The sequence below is a fragment of the Mastomys coucha genome, unplaced genomic scaffold (assembly GCF_008632895.1).
Source record: "Mastomys coucha isolate ucsf_1 unplaced genomic scaffold, UCSF_Mcou_1 pScaffold22, whole genome shotgun sequence".
Lineage (NCBI taxonomy): Eukaryota > Metazoa > Chordata > Mammalia > Rodentia > Muridae > Mastomys > Mastomys coucha.
In genome coordinates this window covers 128,556,470-128,579,212 of record NW_022196905.1, presented here as the reverse complement: position 1 = coordinate 128,579,212, position 22,743 = coordinate 128,556,470, and the positions used below count along the sequence as shown (strand labels likewise).

Sequence of the window (22,743 nt, the reverse complement as noted above, 5' to 3'; positions counted from 1 at the left end):
ATATATATATATATATATATATATATATATTCAAACACTCACAGATACACATGTATATACACATAAGAGCACATAATAATAATAATAACAATTATTATTATTATTATTATTATTACTATTATTATTATTATTATTTTATGAGCATGACTTGCTGAGCCTCTGCTAGAAAATCAGCCTCAAGGGGACGTGCTTGGCCCTATTCATACTGGGATAAGCATTACTACTTACAGGGCTATGGAGACAGTTCACTTGGTAAACAAGTACAAGGACCTAAGTTCATTCCTCCGAGCCCAAAATAAAAGAGATTAAAAAAAAAAAGTCAGGCATGGAAGGGTGTACACTTATGATCCCAATGCTATAGAAGTAAAAACAGGAGGATCCTCAAGGCTTGCTGGCCACCCATTCCAACCTGGCTCTCTCTACCTAATAGACTTCATTTTTTTTTAAAAAAAAAAAAATTATTTACTTATTATATGTAAGTACACTGTAGCTGTCTTCAGACATACCAGAAGAGGGCATCAGATCTCATTACAGATGGTTGTGAACCACCATGTGGTTGCTGAGATTTGAACTCAGGACCTTCGGAAGAGCAGTCAGTGCTCTTAACCACTGAGCCATCTCTCCAGCCCTTGACAGACTTTATTAACAAGTAGTGATCCTCAAGAGAGTGCAAAGCATCTGTTGTGAGGGTCTGCCCAATCAGGCAGAGGGGAGACAAGCAAGGCATCTAGCCCTCCCTCCACCAATCTATCCATCACTGCTTCCTCTACCCATTCCTCACCATCTATCCCTCCTTCTCTCCATGCACACATCTATCCATCCATCTACTCTTTCCTCAGGCCTCCATCCATCTGTCCAACCATCCATCACTCCTTTCTTCCATCTACTTTCTATCTGTCCATCCATGCAACTGTCCATCCATCATCTGTCATTCATCCATCACTCCTCCTACCCACTTATCTCTCATCCATATAATCCATCCATCACTCCCTTCTATACATTTTGCATTCATCTATCATCTGTCCATCTGTCTATCACCCACCCATCCATCCATCCATCACTCCTTCCTTCTACCCACTATGCATTCATCTATCCATCTGCCCTTCTGTCCATCCATCTATCGCCCATCCATCCAACCATCCATCCACCACTCCTTCCTTCTACCCACTTCCATCCATCCATCTGTTTGTCCATCTATCCATCCATCCATCCATCACTTTTCTCCACCCATTCCTCCCCATCCATCACTTCTCCCTTGTACCCATTTATCTCTCCATTATCCTGCCTTCCTCTGACCTATTCTTTTCTATTCATCTATCCATAACTTCTTCCTTCTATTCATCTCTCCATCCCTCTTTCTCTTTGTCCATTATATGATTCATCCCTCCCTCCATCCATCCATCCATACCCCTTCCTCTCACCCCTGTCTCTCCCCTAACCATCCATCCATGCACTAACCCTTTGCCCCATCCATCCTTTTTCCTGTCCATAGGTGGCTACGGACTGCCCTATACCAATGGGAAATCGCCCTATGGTAAGTAATGCCCTCATGGACTTGTGGGGCTCTGATCCTTACTAGTTCTATGGACTGACAAGAGTACTGAGGTTCCAGCCACGGGCCAAGAAAGCACCCAGCATGGCACTAGAATTAAAATTCCCAAAGGACAAAGATGAACACAGGGAATTTGGCCTAGCATTCAGTTGTGGTCCTCTTTCTTATCACGAAACCTTGAGCAAGCCATTGTTTCCTTCTCTAAGCCTCAGTGTCTTTGTCTGTAAAATGGGGTGGCATCCCCTATGCATCCTTGTATCTGTGTGCAGTTTTGTTGGAGGTGACAGGGGAGACTTGGGACAAGTGGAACAGAGGATGAAAGAGTGGCAAGGTTTATGTGAGTGACAACCAAGCATCTTCTTTACAGGAGTGGCTGGTGCGGGGGGCAAGGCTGGCTACCCAACAGGGACAGGTAAGGGGAAAGATAATCTCACCTGCTTTCAGCCAAGGGGACACCAATGCCTCCATCTCCAGGGACTATCCAAAACACCAGCTAACCCAGCTAACCCACCCTGAATGAAGACCTTGGTCCAAGCCTAAACTCTGAGCTGGATTGGGGCAGCTCTTTGACTTTTACTGGCTGTGGAGCCTCCAGCTACATCTGAGTGTCTGAAAGGCTGAGAACACAGTGGTCTGGGGATACCTGGACAGCAGCACTGTATTTAGCATCCCCTCACCTCCCTTCTTCCAGGGGTCGGATCCCAGGCAGCAGCAGCAGCAGCTAAAGCAGCGAAGTATGGTAAGTACCCTCGGGACCCTTGCCATCCTGTGGTGGTTAGAATAACAAGCCAGGTGGTTTCTACATCCCCTTTCTCCTTTTCAACATGACCCGTGTATGTAGCTCTCCCTCCCTTTTTCTCTATTCGCCCACCTATCCCTCCACATCTCCCTCCATCCATCTATCCATACCCTACCCACTCATCAAACCCTATGATCCTCAATCTTCTACACCTACCCATCCCTCCCTCCTCTCTATCCATCCCTCTACACTTCCCTCTTTCCCTCATTTCAACTGTCCATCCATCCATCCATCCATCTATCCATCCATCCATCCATCCATGCATCTGTTCCTCCACTTCTCCCTTCCAGCATCTATCACTTATCCATGCCTCTATCACACATCTCTGCATCCTTCCCTTCACACCTCCCTCCTTCCTTCCCTCCTTCCTCTATTCTTCTCTTACTACCTCTATCATCCACCTACCTTTAATCCATCTATCCACTCATCTTTCTATCTCTTCCTTCTTCTCTCCATCCATCCCCTGTTCACCCACCCCTCTTCCTCCCACACCTATACCTTCCTGATCCACACACACCCATCCCTCCATTCAGGCATCTCTCATCCTTTCACCCACCCTCCCCCATCTATGCCTCCTTCTGTCCCTCCCCATCCTTCCTTTCGCATCCCTACATCCTTTCTCCCCTCCATCCAGCACCCCTTTCTCCACCCACCTATCTCAGAGGATGTGGACACAGCCCTGACAGTCATTTTTTTTTCTCTGTGGGGAAAATGAGAGAGGCTAACTGGAGGGCATGACCTGTCATTCAAGACCTGAGTCTACAGGATGCAGGGTTGTCACCCATGGGACAGACACAAAGAACATCGACTCCATTGAAGAGGTGGTGACAGGCAGGTTGGAATTTTGAGGCCTTCCTCTGCTGTATAGCAGGTGTGAGGCTACCCTGGGCCACATGAGACCCTGTCTCAAAACAAAAACAAAACAGGAAGGAGGCACCCAATCATAAAGGGTAGGCACCATGGCCATTAGAGAAAGAGATCTAGGTAGCACCTATATAAGTATTTTTTTAATGTTAGGCATCCGTTTCACATAGGCTACAAAAAAAATGTAGCCCTTCCCCAAGCCCACAGTCCCTTGGATAGCTAAGCTATGGCTATGGTATGGTGGAGGCATCTTCTCTGCATCCAGATGGGATGCTCACTGGGGCCAAAGTTTTCCCCTTGGTCTCCAACCCAAGAGGCCTTCCTATTTCCAGGTCTCGAGGGGACTGAAGACCCTACCAGCTAAGGGGGCAGAACTTAGGAGAAACGGATCCTGCCTTGTGGAGGCCCCCAGGCTTTTCTCCAGGCACAGAGGCCCCTTGGCAGACTGGGATTGGTGGTAATAGCTGGAATATGGGAACTGGAGAGCCTGGAGGCAGGGGCTGCCAGAGCTAGGCAGCCAGACACTTGGATCATGAACTTGGCTGAGTCTTCGGAACACAGGGAAAGGAAGCTTTCAGCATTCTTTGGGGGCCCCTCTGGCCCGCGGGACGGAGCTTGTGGTTTGTCAGTATGTAGCGGTGATTAGAAAGGGATTTGTCTGTGAACATCCGACTCCCCTAATGAGCAAGCTGAAATGGAGACTTTTAGGGGCAAACCCAAGAATTCTGGGGCCTTCCCAAACAAGCCCAGCTGGAGGCACTGAGGCTTGTTCCTGGGTGAGAGGATAGTGGGTAAGAAGCCAGCATCCCACCAGGAAGCTGAGGTAGCAGGACTGATACACAGTTCAAGGCCAGCCTGAGCCACCTAATGGAGACCCGGTCTCACAAAACAGCAGACAGTAAGGGAGATAACCCAGTACAGTGCTTGCTACACGAGCGTGAAAACCTGAGTCCTAAGCCTCATAATTCACATTAAAAAGAGAGGCAAGATTGCACACGTTTATAATCATAGTGCTGGGGGTAGTAGACACCGGTAGATACCTGTGAATCACTGGCCGGCCAGGCCAGCTGGCACACACATTCCAGGTAAAAGTGAGAGATCTAGTCTGAGAATCAAGATGGGGTCTAGGAAGATGGCTCAATGTTTAAAGCGCTTGCTTGGCAAGCGTGAGGATTCGGGTTCCCCTTGGAAGGCGGAGACAGGGAGTTCCTCGAGTCAAGCTGGCTAGCTAGTAAGATTAACCACATTGAGGGAGAGACCCTGCCTCAGTAGATAAAGTAAAAATTCATCAAAGACGGTTCCATGACATCAGCCTTGGGCCTCCGCACACATGTACACACAGATGCACGAATGCACATATGCATGTGCTTCCACATGAATGGGAAAACATGCATACACACATACATGCGCACACATGTGAGAAAAGGGAAAAGAGTTCCTAAGGAAAGGTTAACATCTGGCCTTGGCACACCTGGACATATGCAAGCATACTCATGCACACATGTGCGCGTGTACACACATACACACACACACACACACACACACACACACACACACACACACAGGTGCTGACCCCTCTGGAGCTTTCCTGTATGGCCTTAGAAGCTCTGGGGAGTCACATGGCACCTTGTCCCAGCAGGTGCTGGAGGAGCTGGAGTCCTCCCTGGTGTTGGAGGGGGTGGCATTCCTGGTGGTGCTGGCGCAATTCCTGGAATTGGAGGCATTGCAGGTAATGTGTCTCCCAGCTGGAGGGCGGAGGTGTCCTTGAGGGGCCACAGTGGCAGCACCTCACCCTCTGTGCCTGTCTTTCCAGGCGCTGGAACTCCCGCAGCAGCTGCTGCTGCAAAGGCTGCTGCCAAGGCCGCTAAGTATGGTAAGTGCCCGCCTCCCGCCCCAGAAATGGAAGGCTTGGGGCACTGCATGAACACTGAAGATTCATGAGGTGGGGTAGATTTTGCCTCTGTTCACCTAGGGACATCTCTGACCTTCCCCAAAAGAAACTGGTCCTTACTGGTCCTTTGTCTGTACTGGTCATCCTGTCTCCAAGGCAGCACCCACCCTGCATGAAATGCAGGGGAAGGGATGCTGCCTTACAACACCTGCCCAGAATCCCCCAGGGAGGGGCTGGGGAACGTGACTCAGTGGCAGAGCACCTGCTTAAAATCCACCCCCCCATGAGGGGTTGGGGGCGTGGCTCAGTGGTAGAGTACCTGCCTATAATCCCCCAGTGAGGAGCTGGAGTATGGCTCAGTGGTAGAGCCCCTGCCCAGAATCCCTCAGGGAGGGGCTGGGGGCGTGGCTCGGTGGTAGAGCACATGCCCAGAATCCCCCAGGGAGGGGCTGGGGGCGTGGCTCAGGGGTAGTCTACCTAGAATCCCCTGGCAGGGGGATGAGGCATGGCTCAGAGGTAGAGTGGTAGCCAAAGTCCTGGTTTCAATTCCCACTACTGCAAAATAAAACATGATAATAAAAGAACAAAGCAGGCCGGGCGGTGGTGGCACACGCCTTTAATCCCAGCACTTGGGAGGCAGAGGCAGGCGGATTTCTGAGTTCGAGGCCAGCCGGGGCTACACAGAGAAACCCTGTCTCGAAAAACCAAAAAAAAAAAAAAAACACAAAAACAACCCCCCTACGCCCCCGCAGCCTAGGTTCCTATAGCAGACATTTTGACTTTGCTTTAGAATTAATCATGTTCTTCCAGCTACGTATCTAAACTAGAGGTCCCTTTGGGCTTCATCTTAGCCCATCCCCTGCTCCCTGATGAGCTGGAACTTTGTAGAGGGATCACCAACCCATCCGCATGGGATCCTTCACTCAGTACAGACTGTGGCCTCCAAACTTACCTATACATCTGCCCTACGAGGCCTACAGAGGTCCCTACAGGCTCAGTCCAGGGCAATCCTCTTTCCACCTACAGGAGCTGCTGGAGGCTTAGTGCCTGGTGGACCAGGAGTTAGGCTCCCAGGTGCTGGAATCCCAGGTGTTGGCGGCATCCCAGGTGTTGGTGGCATCCCAGGTGTTGGGGGCATCCCAGGTGTTGGGGGCCCTGGTATCGGAGGTCCAGGCATTGTAGGTGGGCCAGGTAAGTTGGGCTTTACACATGCGTGAGTGTGTGTGTGTCAGCAATATAAATATTGTTGAGACTTTGTGTCCTCCCTAAAACCTCATTCATCTATATATATACTTAGCCAAATCTAATACCCTCCCTTTTGGATTATAAGAACTTTCTAGCTAGCTTCTAGCAACAGCAGCATCTCCAGCTTCCCTCCTAAGTCACAGTATGTGGCCAAGGCAAGAACCATGCCTTTCATTAATATGTCCCATTCCTTAGCTAAGTAGGTACCCAGTAAGTGGTAGATGGATGGATAAATGGTCAAATGGGTGGCCATAGAAGTGGTCCTGTCAATGAACAGTTGAACTGACCAATGAGTGAGTGAGCAGAGTAGTAGACACAAGAATAGGTGAATCTATGGGTAGATAAGAGGGGCTAAGAGCAGTTGGGAAGACAAGTTATAAGGTGGAAAAACAGATGGGTACATAGGTAGGAATCTACATAAGTGTTAGAAGGATGATGGATGCATGAGCAAGTGAGTGGCTATGGCGATGGATAGACAGATAGACAGTCTGATAGACCAGCTTATAGACAGGGGGGTGGGTAAGCTGATGGCTAGATGGATACAGCTGTGGATGACTAAGTGTCTAGGTTTCCATACATTCATCCCTCCATCCTTCCATCTGTTCATACACCCATGCATATACTCATCCATGCATTTATCTATCCATCCATTAATCAACAAATGGACAGAGAGCTGGTGAGTGGGTAGGTAGACTGAGACCTAAAGACAGAGCAAATGGATAGACAGAATTGTAGATATCTCACAGCTCTACAGATGATGATGATGATGATGATGATGATGATAATAATAATAATAATAATAATAATAATAATAATAACAATAATAATAATAGTAATACAGAGTAACAGACAGGTAGACAGGGAGACACACATTGACCATCTCTCCTCCCATTTTCTCCTGAGCATTGTATCCCCTTGATCTCTCCAGGGGCTGTGTCACCAGCTGCAGCTGCTAAAGCTGCTGCCAAAGCTGCCAAGTATGGTAAGTGCCCTGTCCATCCCTGTTCTGGCTTCCACTTAAAAGAGTGAAAAGCCCTCCATCTCCTCTTGCTTGGAGGAGAGCAGCTCACCCAAGGAAAGCCCCAGGCAGAGCTACTTGGATCCTTTGGATCCCAAGATAGTGTCTCTCCAATTGTCTCCCACCATAAAGCCATGTCGATAAGTGATAGGACCACCCCAGAATGCCATCCCCAATCTAGATAGTGTCCCACACTTTGACCAAGGTCCCTTCAAAGGACAGAAATCCTGGTGAGAGTAAACCTACTCACTTTACCATAACAAAAGGGTGCTTCCCCCAAATACCCAGGGAAGACAATCAGGAAAAACTCAGGGTTCATGGAGGAAACTAGTCAGGGACCCCACAAATTCCAACCTCCTACCCTCAAGGACCAGCTTAAAGGAAGCATGCATCCTTTCTTCCAGCTAGTGAGCATCCTTCCACGGCTTGCCCAGCATCACTAGAGACTCTTTTTATGTATCCTCTCTCCTCCACAGGAGCCAGAGGTGGAGTTGGCATCCCAACATATGGGGTTGGTGCTGGTGGCTTTCCTGGCTATGGTGTTGGAGCTGGAGCCGGACTCGGAGGTATCTTTCCCCATGAGCTTTTAGTTCCACTTCTGGGAAGCTGGGGGAAGAGAAATGGGTGTTTCAAGTCATACAGGGACTTAGAGAGTAGATGTGGGCTTTGGTGTGCTAGGGAAGAGAGAGGCAATCTTCATAGCATTTAGGAACTGGGAAAGCTACAATCCTTGCTCAACAGTAATCTGGGGGGAAAAAATCCACTCATTAATTTCTCTATCTATTGATCCATCTATTTATGTATCTGTTCATCCATCTATCAATCCATCACCCATACACTCATCTATTTATCCATTCACCTGCCCATTAATCTGTTGCCTGGTCATCCACCTCGTCATCTCACTTATCCATACCTCCATACATCATCCATCTCCCATCCATCCATGTAACCACCCATACATCTATACACACATCTTTTCAGCCATCCATCTATCCATCAATCTATCTATCCATCAATCTATATATCCATCAATCTATATATCCATCTATTTATCTATCTGTCCATCCATCCATCCATCCATCCATCCATCCATCCATCTGTATATCCATCCTTCAGTCTGTGCATCCATTTATCCCTCAATTTACCCATCTGTCCATTGGTCCATTCACCCACCCATCCACCCATCCTTCTAACCACCGACCTACTCCCCTACCTGTCTGACCACCTATCTTCCACCTGTCTTCCACCTCCCCATCCTTTTAACTCTTCGATTCATGTGCCCACCTGCTCTTCCCTTTTTCCTGCAGGTGCAAGCCCAGCTGCTGCTGCTGCTGCCGCTGCCAAAGCTGCCAAGTACGGTGAGTGACGTTGCCCCCTCTGATGCCCTTCTCTTTGTAGAGTCCAGACTCTGAAGGCTGATCAGCCTCACACTCAGGCCTCTGGCGCAAAGAAGCAAATTCACAGCCCCCACCTGCCTTCTAAATCATTCTCAACTCCTCTACCATTTCCTCTTGCTGTTAAGATTATTGGTGCCTTGTTTGCCAGCTCACTCCAAAAGAGTGAGTTGAAGGTGCCAGACAAGTCTGCCTCCCACCTGCCTCTCCATTCATCTATACACACATACATTTTATACATGGGGGTGAATGGAGGGTGATAGACAAATGGATGGATAGATGAGGTGAACACAGGGGTTCATTCTTCTCTCCTGCAGGTGCTGGAGGAGCAGGAGGCCTGGGAGGCCTGGTGCCAGGTGCTGGAGCCCTGGGAGGTCTGGTGCCAGGTGCAGTACCAGGTGCAGTGCCAGGAGCAGTGCCAGGTGTGCCAGGCACTGGGGGAGTGCCAGGTGAGCTGTGATTCCCATCCTGAGATGGGTCTGTATTGTCTTATAGAAGAGACTTGGAGATGAGTAGGGAAGCAGAGAGAGCTCTCCTAAAGCAGTTGGATGGGGAGAGGCCCTCTTTAGGGACCTGGTTGCTGATCCCTGGCCAGCCTCTCCCTTCCTGGGGAGACTCAGCCAGCTCTAGAAGCCTCCTATCACCCAGAGTTCAGTGATCTGCCTTTTACTCTGGGGTATTTCTAGATCCTTACCAACAGAAGGCCCTTCCCTCAAGTGGCCTTAGGTCCTTTGTTAGCCCCCAATCAGAGATCAAAGGGAGATGATTGAAAGATCTTGGTATTTAAGGACGCTCTTCTTAGCTGTGGCTTTTCTAATTTCTTTTGGGTTTTTTTAGATTTATTTATGTATGTATGTAAGTACACTGTATCTGTCTTCAGACACCCCAGAAGAGGGCGTCAGATCTCATTACAGATGGGTTGTGAGCCACCCTGTGATTGCTGGGATTTGAACTCAGGACCTGAATTCTGAAATCCCACAGGTTGGAACCAGAGAAATGACTCACACAAGTTTTCTTCTGACACCTCTATGTGTGCTGGAGCACATACGAGCATGCACATACACAAATAAATAAATTGGTTCGTTAATTAATGTACACGTTAAAAGGAGAGGGAACTTGGGATATGGGACAGGGAGAAAATGAACATTTGCATTGCAATAAATTTAATGGGCAGAGTTTGAATCCCCAGAACCCATATAAAAGCCAGTAGACATGATGGCCTGCCCGTACTGATAGGATATGGGTGGTGGAGACAGGGACTCCCCAGACAACGCTGGCTAGCTAGGATAGCTGAAACAGCAGCTCTGGATTCAGTGAAAGTACATTGTGGGATCAGAAACAAGACAAGGAGGACCTACCTCTATGAATGGTGTGATTCCTGTACTCATACATGGAAAGAAACCTCTGAGAAGTCAAATTTCCCAAAACAGATCTGTATAGTCAATACTTTCTTAGTTAAATCCCCAACATAACTTTTGTATACATATGTGTGCAAGCATGCACTTTTTTTTTTTTAAGGGTGAAGAAGGAATCATTTCTGGCAACGGTTTGAGATAAAAGTGTTCCTAGGAATTTTTTACTTGAGAGCACCCTACACAAGACTGAAATCCCCATAGGCTCAGGGCTGTCTCATCTTTGCTTTCTTTATCCAAATAGGAGCAGGTACCCCTGCCGCTGCTGCCGCCGCTGCTGCCGCCAAAGCAGCCGCCAAAGCAGGTCAGTATAGTAAGTTGTCCCCTTCTGTACCTGACCGTTGACCCCAGCCCAGGGGCTTCTCACATCTCCTGATGAGCAGCTAAGGGTGGCCTTGAGCTCCTGCTCTTTCTGCCTCCACACCTCAGACGCTGGGATTCCAGGCATGCGGTGCCAAGCTTTGTTTCTGCACTATTAGGGGATAGAACCCAGGGCTTTCTGCATGCCGGGTGAGCGCTCTACTATCTAAGCCACATCCCCAGCCCTGAGTATGAGCTGTTCTCATACTTTTAGATTATCTGCTCCCCTCTAGCAGGGTAGGACTGCCAAACCCTCCATGACCTGCCCCAACCTGCTTCTGAAAGCTCCTGGTTCCCCAAGTCCAACTCCAACTGATTCTCATCTGACTCTCAAGCAGGAGTCCAGCCTTATCCCCTTGAGGGGATGCATTTCTTGATAGATGTCAAGGTCACCCTCAATAGCCCCAAGAATGCATACATTTCCTAAATCCTAATGGTAGATGCTCCACTTCTAGGAGCTCAGCTAGGGTCCAGTCATAGGCTCGGGTGCTGAGGCTTGGCCATAATAGATTTGGGAGCCAAGCCTAGTGGTACTGGCATGTAATCTCAACTGCTCATTGAGCTAAGGCAACGCTATTGGAAGTTCAAGACCAAGCTGAGAAATTTAGTGAGACCCTATATCCGAGTAAAAAATAAATTAATTAATAAATAATAATAATAATAATAATAATAATAATAATAATAATAATGAAAACTATGAGACCTTTTCAGCAGCAGCAGTGAAACTCCTGTTTAGAATCCCTCAGTGAGGGGCTGGGGGCGTGGCTCAGTGGTAGAGCCCCTGCCTAGAATCCCCCAGGGAAGGGCTGGAGGCATGGCTCAGTGGTAGGACACTTACCTAACATGTTCAAGCCCTCCCATTTATTCTCTAGTATAAAAAAGAAAAAGGTAAAACAACAAAGAACAAACCTGCTTATCCTCCACCATCCTCAAGCAAGCTTCCAAAGTGTCCCTATTCCTCAAAAGGTTACAAACTACTAAATTTACATCTGACTCTTATTACATAGGAGCAAAAAGAGGCCCAGCAAGGGAAAGTATCTGCCCCAAGATCACACAGCAAGTCTTTACCAGGGCTGGGAAGGGAACCCACAGCTCCTGACTCAGCTGAGGCTCTTTGCAACTGCTCCTGTTCTCTTTGTCTAAGCCTTGATTACAGATAAACTATTCCTTCTCTTTTAGGTTTGGGCCCTGGTGTTGGTGGGGTTCCCGGTGGAGTTGGCATTGGTGGGGTTCCTGGTGGAGTTGGCATTGGTGGGGTTCCCGGTGGAGTTGGCCCTGGTGGTGTTACTGGTATCGGAGCTGGTCCTGGCACTGGCATTGTACCTGGTGGTCTTGGAGGTGAGCTATGGTGGATGAGTGAGACTAGGGGTTCCCCAGAGCCTTCATGGATGCTATCTTGAATGTTCTTCCTCTCTCTTCAGGAGCAGGGACACCAGCTGCTGCCAAATCTGCCGCTAAGGCAGCTGCCAAAGCCCAGTACAGTGAGTGCACTTTGATTTCTCTCTGCTGTCTCCACTCACCCAGCCAGGACTCCCAGCCCCAGCACAGCCACAGGAAGCAGCCTCTAGGATCCATCCTTACTGTCTTTAGGTCCCCCATGGTACCTAGCAGTGGGCTCAGAAGTACAGACCCAGCAAGGGGGAGGCCTGGCTTCGAGTCTTGGTTCCTAAGATAGCTGAGTGGCTTCCAGCTTCTTTTAGCCTATGTATCAAGGGTGGGGAGTCAATGTCCATGGCATGGCTACATACAGAAGGTCACTAGTAGAATGTAAGAGGTTCAGGGTGAGGATATGGTTCAGATGGTAGAGGGCTTACCTAGCACATACAAGGCCCTGGCTTCCATCCCCAGCACTGGGGATGGTGGTGCACGCCTATAATCCCTTTCCAGGGTTTGTGAGCTAAAAGCAACAGAACCAGAAATCTAAGAGTACCTTCAATTCAAGTCCAACCTGGGTACATGAGACCTTGGCGTGGGTGGGAATCAAATAGATTTTCTCCCAAAAGTTGGGAAAGGTAGTGCACACCTCTCATTCCAGCACTTGGGAGGCAGAGGTAGGCAGATCTCTGTGAGTTGGATGCCAGCCTGGTCTATATATATAGTTCCAGGCTAACCAAGGCAACATAAAGAGACCTTGTCTCAAAAACAATAAGAACTGGGATTGGAGACAAGGTTCAAGGGTTAAAAGCACTGACCGCTCTTCCAGAGGACCTGGGTTCAATCCCCAGCAACCACGTGGTGGCTCACAACTGTTTATAACTCCAAGATGTGACACTCACCCAAACATTCAGGGAAAACAAAAATGCACATAAAATAAAAATAAATTATTTAGATATATAATAATAAAAACATGGACTCTGGTGTAAGTCCATAGATGAGAACTAAACTGGGGAGGAAGCTGCTGGTCCCTTGGAGGCCTGAATCAGCTCCTGAGTTAGGGTACCTCCACAGGGGCAAATCTATATATAACCATTTCCTGCTGTCTTCTCTGCAGGGGCTGCTGCAGGGCTTGGTGCTGGTGTCCCCGGATTTGGGGCTGGTGCTGGTGTCCCCGGATTTGGGGCTGGTGCTGGTGTCCCTGGATTTGGGGCTGGGGCTGGTGTCCCTGGATTTGGGGCTGGAGCAGGTAAGGAAAACTCTAGAACTTGGTAGAAAGTACCTTTGAGCTCAAAGAAAGAGGACCCATCTCCTCCCAGGACTTAATCCCTGCCCAGCATCCATTAGGTTTTCCTGAGCAGACAAATGCAAATGGATACCAGATAGGATGGTACATGCCTGCCGTCTCTGTAACTCAGGAGGCAGAGACATGAGGCTTACAAGTTCAAGACCAGCCTGTTCTGTAGAAAGGCTCCAAGCCTGGCCTATATAATATTGTGAGATGCTATCTTAAGAGATAGATAGATAGATAGATAGACAGACAGACAGACAGACAGATACAACAGGGGTTAGTACTGTAGCACAATGGTTAGAGCGCCACCTGGGGATTGAGTGAGGGGCTGGGAGTGTGGCTCAGTGGTAGAGCCCCTGCCTAGAATCCCCCAGTGAGGGGCTGGGGGCGTGGCTCAGTGGTAGAGCCCCTGCCTAGAACCCCCCAGTGAGGGGCTGGGGGCGTGGCTCAGTGAGGCCCTGGGTTCCATTTCTAGTACCAAGTGGAAATAGAGCAAATGGGGTAGTAGGTGAGGAAGGGGATGTAAGGTTTTAGAAGGAGGCGTAATAAGGCTGCAGACCAGTCAAAAGAGCCCACCTAACACCGTAGAAATCTCTTCCTCCAGGCCAGCCTTTTATCGTTCTGAAACGCTTTAGGACAAGAACACCACTAGGAACCCCAGTTCTTCATCGTGTGATTGCTGAGCCTCACTCTGTGTCCAGTCACAAGCAGGCTACACTGGGCCTAGAGGGTATAAGAAGGGACAAGCACAGGTTGGCCCTCAAGGACTCCCAGATGAACAGGGTTAAATACTGGAGCCCTGTGTCTACAAGTAGAACCCCCCCCCCCCCGGCTGGAGTGCTATAGAGTTTCAGGGCTTTAAAATACATGATATAGGGGCTGGCAAGATGGCTCAGCAGGTAAGAGCACCGACTGCTCTACAGAAGGTCCTGAGTTCAAATCCCAGCAACCACATGGTGGCTCACAACCACCCATAATGAGATCTGATGCCTTCTTCTGGTGTGTCTGAAGACAGCTAAGTGTACTTAATAATAAATAAATCTTAAAAAAAAAAAAAAAAAAAAAAAAAAAAACATGATCTAGGTATAAGAAATCAGGTCGGGCTTCCTGGAAGAGGCAGCAGAACCACAGGTCCAGAGCGCAGCGGCTGACCTCTCTTTCCCTTTTTCCTTAGTACCTGGATCCCTGGCTGCATCCAAAGCTGCTAAATATGGTGAGTGCTACACACCAACTGGTCCCCTTGGCACTCCCCCCAGCCTTGACAGTATAGGGCTGAGCGGTCATTCTGAAGGATATCTGGTGATGGCCACAGTCCCACCACCTGCCTATTAACCCCCGTGTGGCCGTCAAACACACCTGCTGTGCCTGACATGGTGGTACACACCTACAATCCCAGCTCCTGGAAAGCGGAGGCAGGAGGCTTCCCTTGGTTACAGGGAGAGTACAGAGCCAACCTGGGCTACAGTCCAGCCTGTCTCACCCACAATGACTCCTATCTCCAAGCTCCACTCCGACCCGACAGTTTCCTTGGAACAGGGGGAATGTCACTGATGTTGGTCTTACGAGGCCGGGCAGCTTCAGCCTCCACTCCACTCCACCCTTTGGCCAAGGAGCTGTGGGGTTATGGACATTCCTTGTGCAGGCATCCCCAGCCCTCCTCCCTCCCTTCCTGTCAGCATGACTTTGCCCAGTACACGCCAGCCTGGAGGACGTGGCAGACCCGCCTGCCTTGCTGCCACTTGGCACTCTGGCCAGACCCACACTGTCTGTGACCCCCACATTCCTGGCCTCCTAAAGAGCCAGGCAGGGGGGCCTCTGCCAGCGATGCGCCAACTGGCCACAGTTTGCCTACTTGAGGCCAGTTTCCACCTCGGAAAATCCCATTCCTCAGCTACACACACACACACACACACACGCACGCACGCACGCACGCACGCACACATGCACACACACAGCCCCTGGTCACCCACAGCTTCTTCTCAGGTCCCTTGCCAGCTACTCTTGGCCCTAGTCAACAGACTTTACCAGGGAAACACACTAAGGATCTCCTGGAAGAGCAGCCACTGGGTCCTTTCCTGCCCTTAGGACATTGAACACAGCATTCTGTTTAACCTCTCCTTTGCCTCAGCCTTCTCAGCAGCAAAACTGGTGTGACTGCCTGATACAGCAGACCATATCTGTGAGGCCAGCATTTCAAAGGCTGAGGCAGGAGAGTCTCAGAGATAGCATGGCCTAAAGAACTAGAGCCTGTCTCATAAAAACCAATAAAAAGAGAGATGAGTACCTGCCTGGAATCCCCAAGCAAAGGGCTTGAAGGTGTGGCTCAGTGGTAGAGCCCCTGCCTAGAATCCCCCAGTGAGCGGCTGGGGGCGTGGCTCAATGGTAGAAGACTTGCCTAGAATCCCCCAGGGAGGGGCTGGGGGCGTGGCTCGGTGGTAGAAGACTTGCCTAGAATCCCACAGGTCTAGGTTGCAGGTCTACCTTATGCCCCTAGGGTATGAAACACATCTTTGAGAAATAGGGGTCTGAGGATAGGATGCTACCTACCTGTCATCCTAGCAGTCAGGAAGCTGAAATGGGGCCAATAGGTTCTAGGCCAGTCTCAGCAACTTAGTGAAACTGTCTCGAGACTAGAACAAAAGGGAAAGAAAAGAAAAAAGTAGGGGCTGGAGAGATGGCTCAGTGGTTTAGAGCACTGGCTGCTCTAAAGTCCAGCTCTGACTCCAGAGGTCCTGAGTTCAATTCCCAGCAACCACGTGGTGGCTCACAACCATCTGTAATGGGATCAAATGCCCTCTTCTGGCATGTCTGAAGACAGCTACCAGTGTACTCATATACATAAAATAAATAAATAAATCTTAAAGAAAGGAAGAAAGGAAGAAAGGAAGAAAGAAAGAGGAAGGAAAGAAGGAAGAAAGGAAGAAAAAGAAAAAGAAAAAAGTAGTTGTGTTGTGGTAGTGCACACCTTTAATTCTAGCAGTTAGGAGGCAGGTATATTTCTGAGTTTGAGGTCAGCCTGATCTACAGACTGAGCTATAGGACATCCAGGGCTACACAGAGAAACTCTGTCTTGGGGAAAGAAAAAACAACAACAACAACAACGACGACGACAAAAGCCAAAAGAACAAAGTTCCAGGCATATATATAGCATACAGCATATGCCTATAAATCTCTGCACTTGGGAGGTGGAAGCAGGAGGGTCAAGAGTTCAAAGCCATCCTCAGCCGTGCAGTAAACCCAAAGCCAACATGAACTATTAGTGATCTGGTCTTCAAACAACAAACAAAAATATGGGCACTGTCCTCTCTCCACAGGAGCAGCAGGTGGCCTTGGAGGGCCTGGAGGACTCGGTGGGACTGGAGGACTCGGTGGGGCTGGAGGACTCGGTGGGGCTGGAGGACTCGGTGGGGCTGGTGTTCCCGGTGGAGTAGCAGGTATGTTTTTGCTGTCCCAACAATGGGTTGGCTGGGAATCGAGACTGAGACTTCCATGCAGTCCCTCCTTGAGTCCTTTGTGTTCCCAGGAGCTGCGCCTGCTGCTGCTGCTGCTGCCGCCAAAGCTGCTGCTAAGGCTGCCCAGTATGGTAAGCAAGAGTTCAGCTTCCCTGGCCTATCCCTGAGCCCCTGGGACTCAGCCACTTTCTAGCTGTTGGGTACCCCGGAAATGATGTGGGAGCTTGGGGATCCCTTGCCAACAGGATCTTCATGAGAGTCTCCTGACAGTATGTGTAATGCATGGGTCTCCTCTCAGGCCTCGGTGGAGCCGGCGGACTGGGGGCCGGAGGATTGGGAGCCGGTGGACTGGGGGCCGGTGGACTGGGGGCCGGTGGACTGGGAGCCGGTGGACTGGGGGCTGGTGGTGCGATCCCTGGTGCTGCAGGCCTTGGAGGTAAGAAGTGAGTGGGGTCTATGAGAAGGAGAAAGAGGCATACAAAAGCCAGGTATGAAGGCAAACAGTCATCCAGCACTCAGGAAGCTCAGGCAAGGAGGGTCATGAGTTGAAGGCTAACCTGAGCTACACAGTGAGTGCAAGGCCAGCTCAGGATATGTGTGTGAAAGCAAAAGGATGGAGAGCTTAAGCAGGAACCTGGCTGCCTCCTGATGCAGAGGCAGTCTTCTTCTAGACCTGTCTTCTCCTCTCTGTCAGCCCACCAATCCTCCAGGTGAGGGCTCCTTAGCATACTGTAGTCAGACCCATCTCTCAGACAAGAAAACTCAAAGGCCGGATGGAGAGGAATTACTCCCCTAAAGTCTCTACCCCGTCATAGTGGGTGTGTGCTCCTCTCTCTCCTCTCTCTGCCATTGTGTCCACCTACCTAAACTTAGCCTGTATGCGGTGCTCCCCAAGATTAGACATGTAATAGCAGCTTCGTGTCTAGGGAGATAGCTCGCTGGTAGAGCACTTGCCTAAAATCCCCCTGTGAGGGGTTGAGAGTGTGTCTTAGTGGAAGAATGCTTACTTAGAATGAAAGGCTGAGGGCATGGATCAGTACAAGAGTCCCTGCCTAGAATCGCCCAGTGAGGGGCTGGGGGTGTGGCTCAGTGGTAGAGCCCCTGCCTAGAATCCCCCAGTGAAGAGCTAGAAGCATTATTGAATGGTATAACACTAGCATGCATTAGATCCTGGAGTCCATTGAGACAGAGAGAGAGAGAGAGAGAGAGAGAGAGAGAGAGAGAGAGAGAGAGAGAGAGAGAGAGAGAGAGAGAGAGAGAGAGAGAGAGAGAGAGAGAGAGAAAGAGAGAGAAAGAGAGGCTATTAGAAAGATGGGTGTGTAAAGTAGGAGGGATGATGGAATGGTGGGATGTAAGTGGATAAATCAGGGGCAGATGCTGATCAGCTAAATGGGCTGGAGAGAGGTGTGGCTTTCCTGAGCTCTCCTGACGGGCTTCTTCTAGGTGTGTCCCCTGCTGCAGCTGCTAAGGCAGCCAAATATGGTGAGTTTCCCCATGGCCTCCCCTCTCCAACAGGCTTGTACCCCCATCACCATGACCCATACCTGCCCAGCTCATGGTACCCCTGAAGATCTTGTCCAGAATGGCAGCAGCCTTGTGTCCATTCTGACTCCCCCTCTGCCCTCTCCCCAGGTGCTGCTGGCCTTGGAGGTGTCCTAGGAGCCAGGCCATTCCCCGGTGGAGGTATGGCTAACTCTGATGTTATTCTCAGATCTGCCTGGCTCTAGGGCACAATCAGTGGGGTTCTGGAAACTGAGTTCACGTGAGGTCTATAGATGGAAAAATCGCTCTAGGACAGGAGACAACTATGGGAGAAGTATCCCACCCCCAAGTGGAGGATACTGCCAACCAAGCTTAGAGCATAAGCCACAAGGCACCACACAGGCATATGTGACAGAGACACGTTTAATTAAGAAAGGGATTTCAAGGTCTGGGGACATGGCTCAGTTAGTTAAAGCATGTATCGTGCAAGCGTGAAGACCTGAGTTCAAACCCCCAGTGTGTATGTAAAACTTGCAAGCTGGGAAGGGGGTGACTGGAAGATCCCTGAAGTTTGCTGGCCCAGCTAGTTTTGCCAAATTAGTAAACAAAAGGTTTAGTGAGAGACCTTGCATGCATGCACAAATGTACTACATACAAACACCCCACAAAGAATGTGGCTTCAGTAGAATATGGCAGTGGGAAGGAGCTGGTACCAGATGTCATGACCAGGTGATAAGCATTGCCGGCCACCATGCATCACCAACCCTTAGTCTCTCTTTCAGGAGTTGCAGCAAGACCTGGCTTTGGACTTTCTCCTATTTACCCGGGTATGCTCAAGTATCGTGCCCTGGGACCCTGCTCTGGGCTCTGCCAGACCCTTCCTTCTCCTCGGCTCCATCTGTCCAGAAGAGCTGAGCTAACTAACATCTGTAATAGACCCTAAGATGAACCCAGACCCCAATCTAACATAAGGACCTTTCTAAGGACGGGGGCACCATCCATATCTCTCAGGATCCCTGTGGGTCAAAGAGCTTCCCTACCATACTTCTCCTGAGGTAAACTGAGGCTCGGAGACCGCTAAGCACTATTCAAAGGTCCCACAGTGAGCAAAGACAGAGTCAAGGGCTCCTGCTACCCAAGTCCAGGATCTATCCCTTTCCTAGATCACATGTCCTACTCCACTCGGGGAGGAGCGTGGTAGGCTCCTGGAAGTGGGCACATTAATAATACCCTTCTTCTTCTTACCCCACAGGTGGTGGTGCTGGGGGCCTGGGAGTTGGTGGTAAGTCTTTAGTAAAAAGATATCTCATAAACTAGCCTTGTTGGTAGAAGGAATCTTAGCACTGTGGGGGTTCGGGAGACTGAAGCAGAAGGATCAAAGTTCAGGACTAGCCTGGGCTATGGAGCGCAGTCCAAACAACTTAGTCAACTCAGCAAAACTCTTGTCTCAAAGTCCTTTATAAACATTTTTTAAATGGCTGATGATGTAATTCAGCAGTAAAGAGTCCCCCAGTGAGGGGCTGGGAGTGTGAATCAGTAGTAGGTTACCTGTCTATAATCCTCCAATCAGGGCTCAGCAATAAATCTCTTGCTTAGAATCTTTCTGATAGGTTATAGGCGTGGCTCAGTGGTAAAGCCCCTGCCTAGAATCCCCCAGTGAGGGGCTCAGGGCATGGCTCAGTGGTAGAGCCCCTGCCTAGAATCCCCCAGTGAGGGGCTGGGGACGTGGCTCAGTGGTAGAGCCCCTGCCTAGAATCCCCCAGGGAAGGGCTAGGGGTGTGGCTCAATGTCTAGAATTCCCCAGTGAGGGGCCAGGAGTGTCACTCAGCAGTAGAGCTCTTGTCTAGAATGCATTAGGTCTAGGTTCCATCCCAGAACAATAGAGCTTGACTCTGGGAAGAAAGGTGTTGACAAGACTAGAAGTAGGTGGGCTGATTGGCAGGAAGGTCTTGGAAGCCTACAAAAACAGGGTGCAGTTGGGACAAGGTGAGGATGCTGGTAGAGGGAGTGGAACCCAGTATCTTCCCCACCTCATCCACTGCCGACACCCCCATATACAGGAAAACCCCCGAAGCCCTATGGAGGAGCCCTTGGAGCCCTGGGATACCAAGGTAAGCAGAGACTCCGTCCCTAGGGAAGGAAGACGCAGAGTCAGAGGTCAGTGCATATATTCAGAGAGGGGAGCGGGTCTAGGACCCTCCCTGTTCACACTCAGTGTAGCCTGGACATCCTTGCCCATGTCCCTCACCTGCACAGAGGAGTCTGGGACTTGAAAGAGACTGTGAAAGAGAGTGGGAAGAACTTCCAGGACAGACCACCAGGTGGCACTAACAGGCCACATCTGGGAGAAACTATTTGAGAGTTAGACATCAGCGTGCTACCTCCCTACCCCAGGCTGTCTATCCCCAGGTTTGCTAAGTAGGTCTTCTCAGGAGGCTGGGGCAGAAGGATTGTGAGTTAGAGGCCAGCCTGGACTTCGTAGGAAACAATGTCAACAACAACCCCAACCAGAGAGAGAGAGAGAGAGAGAGAGAGAGCAGACAAGCGTCAGCGAGCAATGAGAATAAAGCTCTAGGTTTCATTCCTAGCATAACATAAAACCAAGCAAGGTAATGTATGCCTATAATCTCAGGACTTGGAAAGTAGATACGTAAGAACCAGGAGTTCAAGATCATTCTCAGCTATGTACTGAGTTCATGGCCAGCTTGAGCTACATGAGCTATTGTCTCAAAAAGGAGGGGTGGAGAAAGGAAGGAAGGAAAGGAAGGAAGAGAGGGAAGGAGGGAGAGAGTGAGGGAGGGAGAGAGGGAGGGAGAGAGGGAGGGAGGGAGGGAGGGACAGAGGAAGGAAGGAAGGAAGGAAAGAAGGAAGAGAGGGAGGAAGGAAGGAAGGAAGAGAGGGAAGGAGGGAGGGAGAGAGGGAGGGAGGGACAGAGGAAAGAAGGAAGGAAAGAAAGAAGAGAGGGAGGGAGAAAGGAAGGAAGGAAGGAAGAGAGGGAAGGAGGGAGGGACAGAGGAAGGAAAGAAGGAAGAGAGGGAGGAAGGAAGGACTAGCTTCTTTAGATTTTCTAAGCCTGGAATGGAAGCAGACAGAGGGCCCAAGCAGATCATCACTTGTTTGTGCCCTGTCCCAACCCAGGTGGGGGCTGCTTCGGGAAATCTTGTGGCCGGAAGAGAAAGTGATCTTCTGGGGACCCCTGACTCGCGACCTCATCAACGTTGGTGCTACTGCTTGGTGGAGAATGTAAACCTTCTATGACCACCCCCTACTCCATCCCCCTTACCCCCACCTGGGAGGGGACAACAGGCCCAGTGGCCTTGGAAACCCACAGGACAAGGAAATCAGACAGCAGCAGCCACGTACCCCTAACCAGAAACGTCCTCCCGACATCAGAGGCCGGGGCGGGTGTCCCATCTCTTCCCACCCAGGAGCTCCCCGACACAGTCTCCATCTCCAAGGGAAATTGGTGCTACATGTTGGTGCTTCTTCTTTGTGGGGGGGAGGGAGGAGGGAAGGGTATCCCAGGGGGGACCCCCCTTCCCTGAAGCCCCTCTGTTAAGATGGTGCACACCTTTGCTGGGCAGTCCCACCTCCCCCTGCCCACCAGGAGCCATTCCTGGCTGCATCCCATTGGTACCCAAATACCGGAAGCCTTGACATTGGATTTGGTGGCATGATCCCTCTCTCTTTGGGTCCCCTTGTCCCTGTCTCCCATCACCAATGGCTACTTCCCGCATCTGGGACACCTTGGAGTCAGATGGCTCCTCACACTGGGAATAGCTCCCTTGTTCTTGTGGAATCCACCCGCCAACCACCACCATCCACCTACTCATCATCCATCCATCCATCCATCCATCCGTCCGCCTGTCCATCCTGACTGCCTAGTGCCACTAAGCTGGCTGGGCACACCCACTATCAACCTGGTTCACTTGTCTTGGCAGCCTGTTCCCACCCCCGCCACACACCCCGATGCTGGCCTAGGGTGCAAAGGGCTGTGTGGGCTGGTCGTCCCCATATGCAGTACTGTAACCCCGTCCTTCCTGGAGCCACTCTTACAGAGCATGTCTCACCACCCCCCCTCTTTGTGTTTCGCTGTGATAGATCAATAAAATATTTTATTTTTTGTCCTGGATATTTGGGGATGATGTTTGATTGTTGGTGTGCTCTTTGGGTTTTGTTTTTGTGGCTAATTGGGGAAAGAGAGGGGGAAAAAATTTCTAATCTGGGAAGCTATATCCTCAGGAGAAAATTCATTTTAATCGCTTTGATATAACTCTGGATGAAAACACACATTTTTTTTTTAAAAAAAAAAACAACAACAAAAATGAAATAAGAAAAGAGAATTGCTCTAGCAACGACTAATAAATACAAACTTTTTAAAGGATATTGTCTTGGGTTTCTTTGAGGTTGTGTATGTGTTGGTGCACGTTCAAGTACACACGTGTGTGTGTGCAGAAGCCAGAGAACAACTCTGAATGTTACCGCTTGTGTGCTGTCTATCTCTCATTTGAAGTATACTCTCCCCATAACCTGGAACTTACCTAGCAAACCCACAGGCTTCTGCCTGTGTCTGCCCCTCCCGGCAAGTGCTAAGATTATAAGCACTCAC

At 49.9% G+C, this 22,743-nt stretch overlaps 1 protein-coding gene across 3 annotated transcripts in view; it reads left to right on the top strand.

Moving 5' to 3' along the window:
* Positions 1-22,518, top strand: part of Eln (elastin) — a 45,853-nt gene extending 23,335 nt beyond the window's left edge. For 2 of the 3 annotated variants that reach the window (XM_031338163.1, XM_031338161.1), the window contains 24 exons: positions 1,493-1,534; positions 1,920-1,964; positions 2,244-2,291; positions 4,852-4,944; positions 5,029-5,088; positions 6,133-6,297; positions 7,280-7,333; positions 7,846-7,935; positions 8,677-8,727; positions 9,081-9,212; positions 10,420-10,479; positions 11,715-11,873; positions 11,957-12,016; positions 13,027-13,158; positions 14,375-14,413; positions 16,515-16,634; positions 16,724-16,783; positions 16,951-17,088; positions 18,096-18,134; positions 18,285-18,335; positions 18,917-18,961; positions 19,387-19,416; positions 20,195-20,245; positions 21,273-22,518. In XM_031338163.1, the coding sequence (XP_031194023.1) occupies positions 1,493-1,534; positions 1,920-1,964; positions 2,244-2,291; positions 4,852-4,944; positions 5,029-5,088; positions 6,133-6,297; positions 7,280-7,333; positions 7,846-7,935; positions 8,677-8,727; positions 9,081-9,212; positions 10,420-10,479; positions 11,715-11,873; positions 11,957-12,016; positions 13,027-13,158; positions 14,375-14,413; positions 16,515-16,634; positions 16,724-16,783; positions 16,951-17,088; positions 18,096-18,134; positions 18,285-18,335; positions 18,917-18,961; positions 19,387-19,416; positions 20,195-20,245; positions 21,273-21,316 (1,808 nt within the window). In that variant the 3' untranslated portion in view covers positions 21,317-22,518. The remainder of the gene's footprint in view (positions 1-1,492; positions 1,535-1,919; positions 1,965-2,243; positions 2,292-4,851; positions 4,945-5,028; positions 5,089-6,132; positions 6,298-7,279; positions 7,334-7,845; positions 7,936-8,676; positions 8,728-9,080; positions 9,213-10,419; positions 10,480-11,714; positions 11,874-11,956; positions 12,017-13,026; positions 13,159-14,374; positions 14,414-16,514; positions 16,635-16,723; positions 16,784-16,950; positions 17,089-18,095; positions 18,135-18,284; positions 18,336-18,916; positions 18,962-19,386; positions 19,417-20,194; positions 20,246-21,272) is intronic. The other variant, XM_031338162.1, reaches the window with a different exon arrangement.
* Positions 22,519-22,743: the final 225 nt, after the last annotated feature.